The 8,021-nt window shown below is 43.2% G+C and overlaps 1 protein-coding gene and 2 non-coding genes across 3 annotated transcripts; all 3 read left to right on the forward strand.

The window, feature by feature from the left end:
- The first annotated feature begins 2,493 nt into the window (after positions 1 to 2,493).
- Positions 2,494 to 7,291, forward strand: nop56 (NOP56 ribonucleoprotein homolog). Its single transcript, XM_024269736.2, has 12 exons — positions 2,494 to 2,614; positions 3,084 to 3,173; positions 3,252 to 3,366; positions 3,614 to 3,778; positions 3,979 to 4,177; positions 4,456 to 4,643; positions 4,887 to 5,038; positions 5,218 to 5,318; positions 5,625 to 5,773; positions 5,970 to 6,091; positions 6,274 to 6,393; positions 6,607 to 7,291. The coding sequence occupies exons 1-12, from the start codon at positions 2,612 to 2,614 to the stop codon at positions 6,922 to 6,924; spliced, it is 1,722 nt and encodes a 573-aa protein (XP_024125504.1). The 5' UTR covers positions 2,494 to 2,611; the 3' UTR covers positions 6,925 to 7,291.
- LOC112145815 lies at positions 4,697 to 4,817 on the forward strand. Its single transcript, XR_002919149.1, has one exon. It is a non-coding gene; the product is annotated as a small nucleolar RNA SNORA26 (small nucleolar RNA).
- Positions 6,135 to 6,202, forward strand: LOC112145812. Its single transcript, XR_002919146.1, has one exon. It is a non-coding gene; the product is annotated as a small nucleolar RNA SNORD57 (small nucleolar RNA).
- Positions 7,292 to 8,021: the final 730 nt, after the last annotated feature.

Below are 8,021 nucleotides of genomic sequence, written 5' to 3' on the forward strand. Positions count from 1 at the left end.
CCCGCCTCCACTTCCTTTCGACCAATAAAAAAATAGTAAAGAATCAGCTAAGCAATGCAGAAGAGAATGCTATCTGCTAAAGAGTTAGCTTCTATCTGGATGACTTACACTACAACTGCTGTGTGACAGCTCAAAGGGATTTTGGAGCACAACTTTAGGGCTGCTGTGAACTTTAAGACAGCGGTCCCCAACCTTCGGGCCGCTGACCGGTACCGGTATCGGTCCGTGGCTCACTTGGTACCGGGTCACAGACAGAAAAAAAAAAGTGCGGTCGGGCGCGCTAGTTCAATGATTTAAACAAGTCTAAAGGTTTAAACTTAGCCTTTGTGGTTAAATTCCCCTTTCACTGCAAAGTAGATGCTAATCAAACGCTAACTTTAGCCGAGTCTGAACTGTGTAAAGGTTAAATAAAGCAAAATAAAACGACACAACCATCGTAAAACGGGTATTTTCTGAATATAATAATAAACGTGAATCCACCGTGTCTTCATCTTTATTATCTGTGTTTGTGAAACATTGGATTGAAGACTCTGTCGCCACACTTCATTACACAGAGCGGCTCACGGCGTGAGAGCTGATGTCTCCAGAAATCCGTTTTTGTCGAGGAAGACTCGGTTTTGTCTGTAAACAGCAGATTTTTTCTGTGAAGTCGAAGGTCCCGCTTCAGTTCCTCGCTGGTTCTTTCCTGCCCGAAAGAGAGGTTCTGAATACGTCTTATTGTTTTGTTTTTGTTAGGTTGGAGCTCCGAACTAAGTAGCTAGCTGCTCTCAGTCAAGAGACCAACACGGATGTAGAAACAACGTCCGGGAGTTTTTCAAAATAAAACTTCCTTCAGTATGAAAAAATAAACAGAACTGAAACTAATTTGAAGACATAAAGACATACTTCGAGCCCCTTTTTGGGACTGCTGTGAATTTTAAAACAGCAGTCTCCAACCCCCGATCTGTGGGTTACTTGGTTCTGGGCAACACAGACAAAAAAAAACACGATAACAATTTAGTTTCAGTTCTGTTTATTTTTTCATGCTGAAGGAAGTTTTATTTTGAAAAACTCCCGGACGTTGTTTCTACATCCGTGTTGGTCTCTTGACTGAGAGCAGCTAGCTACTTAGTTCGGAGCTCCAACCTAACAAAAACAAAACAATAAGACGTATTCAGAACCTCTCTTTCGGGCAGGAAAGAACCAGCGAGGAACTGAAGCGGGACCTTCGACTTCACAGAAAAAATCTGCTGTTTACAGACAAAACCGAGTCTTCCTCGACAAAAACGGATTTCTGGAGACATCAGCTCTCACGCCGCAGGAGCCGCTCTGTGTAATGAAGTGTGGCGACAGAGTCTTCAATCCAATGTTTCACAAACACAGATAATAAAGATGAAGACACGGTGGATTCACGTTTATTATTATATTCAGAAAATACCCGTTTTACGATGGTTGTGTCGTTTTATTTTGCTTTATTTAACCTTTACACAGTTCAGACTCGGCTAAAGTTAGCGTTTGATTAGCATCTACTTTGCAGTGAAAGGGGAATTTAACCACAAAGGCTAAGTTTAAACCTTTAGACTTGTTTAAATCATTGAACTAGCGCGCCCGACCGCACGTTTTTTTTTCTGTCTGTGACCCGGTACCAAGTGAGCCACGGACCGATACCGGTACCGGTCAGCGGCCCGAAGGTTGGGGACCGCTGTCTTAAAGTTCACAGCAGCCCTAAAGTTGTGCTCCAAAATCCCTTTGAGCTGTCACACAGCGGTTGTAGTGTAAGTCATCCAGATAGAAGCTAACTCTTTAGCAGATAGCATTCTCTTCTGCATTGCTTAGCTGATTCTTTACTATTTTTTTATTGGTCGAAAGGAAGTGGAGGCGGGATTTAGCATATATAGGGGTGGAAGGCCCCGCCCGTCTGACAGAATGCAAAGCGGATTGAATATTGGCACACCTGAAGCGCAACTGAACTGAGAATGCATTACAGCGGGGGGCGCTGTTTTGCATGATGAATTGACTTTTAAAACACAGAGCGTGGGATTTTACCATGCAATAGATTTAAAGTTACTTTAAAGTTATTTTGAACCAAACCATGTATTGAAATGTCATTTTTAAATATTGAATTGTAAATTGTAAAATGCATTTCAAAATGAAAGACCAAATTGCATATTGAATTGTCAATTGTAAAATGCATAGTCATTTGAATTATGACCTCAAAAACCCATGACAATTTACAATGCAATTGATTTTGTTTTTATGCAATATTTTATTTTGGAAAATTGTGATATTGAATTGTATATTTTCATATTGAATTGTAAATTACAAAATGAATGATCATTTTGCAAGCCTGATTGAATATTGAATTGCAAATTGCAAAATGCATTCTCAAATTGCATGATGAATTTGCAAATTGAATTGTCAATTGAAAAATGCATAAAACTTAGAATTATGGCCCAGAAAAACTTCCATATTTACGAGCCAGGCTCGCAGCAGTTTTGAAAGCAGAGAAGAGGGGGAGGAGTCGGTCTAATCTCGCGAGATTTGAGTCACATGAAAGTTTCCAGCTCCGTCTTTTTCAAGTGTCGAAGCAGCGGAGCAGACACGTTGTGCGCCGCTGCGAAGATTTGTCATCATGGTAAGACAAATAGCTCACCTGAAACGTTATCTTATTTCTGCATACATAAAGATTAGCTATATTTGTTTGATAGATGTCTCATTTAGTAAAATTATCGTGGACAATATGACGACCGTTTTGCTGTTACCCCCCTGTGCGGAAAGCATGGGCGGGAGTGTGTAAAGTTGTTGAAACAGCCTAAAAATGAATGTCAGAAAAAGTATATAAGCGGCTGTGTTAGTGAAAATCCTTTATGTAAAATGTGTTGGATGCGGTTTAAAGCTGCGTGAAGGAGTGATCGCTAGGCAGTTAGCATTAGCTAGCTTAATAGCCCGCTTGTGTGGGCCCAGGTCAACACGTGGGCTCGATAAGCCACCACGTGGTTCCGGTTTTACGTCCTAGTACTTTCCCATTATTTTAGGTCAGATAATAACACAATTATTGTTAGTACTATGTTTAATAGTCTCGCTCATGAATTCACCTTTCGCAGGTTTTGCTGCACGTGTTGTTCGAGCACGCGGCGGGCTACGCGCTGTTCGCCGTGAAGGAGGTGGAGGAGATCGGCATGCTTCTCCCTCAGGTGAGCCTGTTCTCCTGCATGTCCCGGTCTGGGCTATAGTTGGGAGTGGAGCAGAGGTGAACCCTGTCTGTGTCGCAGGTCGAGGAGAGCGTGCTGAGCATCGGAAAATTCAACAGCATGGTTAGCTTGGCTGCATTTTTCCCCTTCAAGTCCGCCCAGGCCGCCCTGGAGAACATCAATGCCATTTCTGAAGGCAAGTTTGTGTAATGTGTAGGATTGTGTCCTCTTTAGGATCCTCAGCTGTAATGATGGTTTACAATCTGTCAATCCACTGATAACGTGATGACATTCTTATGTTTATGCTGAACATCTGAGGAAAAGTTAGTGTTTTTGACACAATTCTTATGGATCAAGATCATTTAAATATTTAATAAATACTGGCTGCATGGTTGGATTTTAGTTTTCTTTACTAAATTCTGCAACTTGTTTTGCCAATGCAGGTGTGGTTCATGCTGATCTGAAGCTGTTCCTGGAGACGAACCTCCCTCTATCTGGAAAGAAGAAAGCTTCTTTAGGGGTTTCTGATGCCAAAATCGGAGCTGCTCTACAAGAAGAACTGAATGTCTCTATACAAACTGGTGGAGTGGTGGCTGAAATAACTAGAGGTTTGTTTAAATACAGATGAGAACTGAACTATTACTTGAAATTAACGACAAATATAAAACGGGGTGGTCTGTTGTGATGCACTTTTGATCCTGACATTTGTGATGGTTTATACTGAAAATCTGAACAGCCCCCGGATGTTCTTTTTTGTGGCAGTTTCCTGTAGCGCCCACAAACCGTTTTGTTTGCTTTCACTTTGAAGGTATTCGCCTTCACTTCCACTCTCTAGTGAAAGGTCTGACCTCGCAGGCCGCCTCCAAGGCACAGCTGGGTCTCGGTCACAGCTACTCCAGAGCGAAGGTGAAGTTTAACGTGAACCGGGCTGATAACATGATCATCCAGTCCATCGCTTTGTTGGATCAGCTGGACAAAGACATCAACACTTTCTCCATGCGTGTTCGGTAAGCTAGTTGTTTGGGATAAAACAGAATTAAACTATGAAAATGTGTACGGCTTTTAAAGATGAAGTGTCCTCCTAATGCTTACCACAGACAGTACACCCTTGAGTGTTGTCTGTATAGAAACAGGAGGTACATCAGCTTCTCCTAACATTTGTGCAGTACTAGCTGATCTCTAGTTACTCTAAAGTGTTGGGGGGAACATTTCCTCATCTGTTATTGTGTGCGTTTGGAGGTTTTTAGTACCAAAAAGTCATGGTTTGTTTTCTTGTGTACTCCAGCGAATGGTATGGCTACCACTTCCCGGAGCTGATCAAGATCGTTTCAGAGAACTCCATGTACTGCCGCCTGGCCCAGCTCATCGGCAACCGGAAGGAGCTCACAGAGGAGAAGCTTGAGAGCCTGGAGGAGGTGGTGATGGACAGTGCCAAAGCTCAGGCCATTCTGGAGGCGTCGCGCTCCTCTATGGGTAAGAATTCAAGCCAGTACCTGACTGCAGTGTTAAAGTTACAAGCCCCTTTCTTGCCCACCCTGGACCAATAATCGTCCTTGGTGCCCAACACAGGGGGGTAGATGATGTCTCTCATAAACCTGTAGTGAAGGCGTGTCCACCTCACTGCGGATCCTGTCGGGAGAAACAATCCTACAATGCCGCCCATATTGCAAACTGAACTTTTTCTTTATTCATAGCTATTTCCTTTTCCCCTTTCAGGGATGGACATCTCCCCGATTGACCTGATCAACATTGAGAGGTTTTCCAACCGTGTCGTATCCCTGGCTGCATATCGCCAAGGCCTGCAGGAGTACCTGCGCTCTAAGATGTCGCAAGTCGCTCCAAACTTGGCGGCCTTGATTGGAGAAGTGGTGAGGACACGCTTCTTTCTTAATTTGTTTCTTGGACCAATGATGTTCTACCAAAATCTGTCAATCCCCTGAATCCGTGTGATGAGCATTACATCGGTGCTGATGGTCCTCTGTGCGTTTTCTTAAATGCATAGGTCTAGGTTAATGTTCCAGACTTCTAACGTTTTCTGTCGTTTTAGGTCGGAGCCAGGCTGATCTCTCATGCTGGAAGCTTAACTAACTTGGCCAAGTATCCGGCATCAACCGTTCAGATCCTGGGAGCGGAAAAGGCCCTGTTCAGGTACTGGGGCGCCCCCTCCCTGCTGGGGATAAAAGTGGCTGCGGTGATGGCAGGGCTGGGCAGGAGCAGAGCGGGGTAACTGGAGAAGAGCAGAAACTGATGTCTTCTCTGGAGTGATCCCCCTCTCCCAAATGCACCCCCACAGTCTGAGCAACCACTCGCTACACAGAGGTAGAATATTAGAAACATTTGAAGATAGTCAGAGAGCAGGTTTGATACCTGCTTCAGTGCTACGATCCTTAGAGTCTCAGTGGTGGGCGGGTCATTCATCATGCTTTTAATGTGAAGGGGATGATGTTTTCCCAGAGCTCTGAAGACCCGTGGTAACACCCCCAAATATGGCCTCATCTTCCACTCCACCTTTATCGGACGAGCTGCAGCCAAGAACAAAGGCCGCATCTCCAGATATCTGGCGAATAAATGTACCATCGCGTCCCGCATCGACTGTTTCTCTGGTGAGCGCCGTCGATCGGTTGGTTCCTGTTCACGCCGGCGTCATTGCAGTGATGCTCATATTTTTCGTCAACAGCATTCATCCTTCCAGGTTGATGTTGAAGAACTGTTTTTCTGAGCAAAGCCACAGCTTTGAAGGTGCAAACTTTACTGTTTCGTGTCTATTTTAACGCTGCGGTTTTTCTGCTTGGTTTTCAGAATTACCCACAAGTGTTTTTGGAGACAAGCTGCGCGAGCAAGTGGAGGAGCGTCTGTCTTTCTATGAGACTGGCGAGGTGCCTCGGAAAAACGTGGATGTCATGAAGGAAGCAGTGAAAGAGGCAAGTTTGGCTCAAGCACATCTGAAGAGAGACAGTTTAGTGTTGTAAATGATGAAAAGTCTTTCCCTGACGTCACAGTGAGGGTGAAAACTGATTTAATGAGCCTGACGCAGCACAAACAAATCAGAAGAGAAGCTGGATGCTTTTCCTTGTTGGTCTTAGTCACGTCTCCATCTTTACAGGCTACTGATGTTGCTTCTGAAATCAAACGCAAACTGGAAAAGAAGGAAAAGAAACGCCTAAAACGAGAGAGGAAATTGAAAAAACTTGAAGCGAATGGAGAAGCCAACGGGGATGCTGAGGTAACGTTTTAAGTTTCAGTCCGAGTGAGCATGTTTTGATTTGAGACTCGATCCATACATGGTCCTTTCTCAGTGTACGACATGCAAAATCAACATGACTCCGAACCATTGGCTGGTCCCATCCGTGGGCTTGATCACTGAAGAGGGTCATACATTTAAATCACCTTATTTTATGAGACACTTTGAGCCTGATGTCCTTTCCCTTTACCTCAGGGTGATGATGACGAAGGAGCTGAGGAGACTCCAGCCAAGAAGAAAAAGAAAAGGAAATCTGAGGCCGAGGTAGAGCAACCTGAAGCTGATGAAACGGAGCAAGCAGATCCTCCAAAGAAGAAAAAGAAAAGAAAATCAGATGCAGATGGTGTAGAAGTCAAAGTGGAGGAACCTGAAGACAATGGTACAGAGCAGGCAGATCCTCCAAAGAAGAAAAAGAAACTGAAAATTGAGAAAGTGGATGAAGAGCCAGCCATAGAAACCCCAGAAATGCCCGTTTCTGGAAAAAAGAAAAAGAAGAAAGATGCTGCGGAGTAGAGATTAGTTTTCCTTTTTTGTTTTTTGTACAGTGTTTTTCATTTTTCGAAGTTCAGTGAGTGGAAGGAGGATTTCCCTCGGTTTTGGTAACTGTAGATCAAGTTTGATGGTAAATAAAATGATTTGTGCCTTAAGGTCAGTGCGGATTAAAGTTTCATTTAAACTGTAAATAAAAGTCAAAAGCCTCATTTTCCTTTTTTCATTGTAGTTTTGGTGCTTATGTTTGATCAAGTCTTCAAAACTGTGTCCGTGTGGCTCAGTTTTAACTGCGTTTTATGTGAAATTGTTGCATCGTCTACACCTATCGCTGCAATTATATACTGTGACAATGCTTTCAATAAAAACCGCCCATTTCAAATGCACTTCATTCTTGTGTTCAAATACACTTGTGTTAGTTTTAACTCGTCTCTAAATAGTGCAGTAAATGATATAAAAGCTTGTATGTTCCATTGCTCAACGCTAAAATGAAAATATTAAAACATGATTCCATTAAAAATGTTTGTAATTAAGATAATCCATCTTCTGAACCAGTTTGATCACTTGCAGGGTCTTTGAGTTGCTGGAGCCTATCACGTGTATTGTGTAAGGGCAGAGTACATCCTGAACAGGTTGCCATTTGTTCAAGGGGCACACAACTGAGGGGCAATTAAGAATCCTCAATTAACCTATGAAGCATTGTATGGCCAGGATTTGAACTAGTGCCTACCTTCCCCCTGCAAGTGCCAACCACTACACCACTGAGCCCTGCATCAATTCTAAAATTGTGAAATGACACAAACCAAAAACTTAAAAGATAGACGAGTATGGTCAGGGTGTCTTATGATTCAACAGCTTGTTTGAAATCCAACAATACTGTCAGTGTAGAACACAAGGTGCTTTCTCTAAGTAAAGTGATTAATAGTGAACCTTTTATGGAGCTTTTTGTCAATGTTTAAGGCCCAAAGCGCTTTACAGTCCTATTCACTAATATGGTACCAATCAGCAGGGGCAATGTGGGGTTCAGTGTCTTGCCCAAAGACACCGAAACATGGACAGGAAAGGTGGGAACTGAATCAGTGATCCGAGGTAAACTGCTCTACTTCAACACAAAAAAAAAA

The sequence above is a fragment of the Oryzias melastigma genome, linkage group LG5 (genome assembly GCF_002922805.2).
Source record: "Oryzias melastigma strain HK-1 linkage group LG5, ASM292280v2, whole genome shotgun sequence".
Classification (NCBI taxonomy): domain Eukaryota; kingdom Metazoa; phylum Chordata; class Actinopteri; order Beloniformes; family Adrianichthyidae; genus Oryzias; species Oryzias melastigma.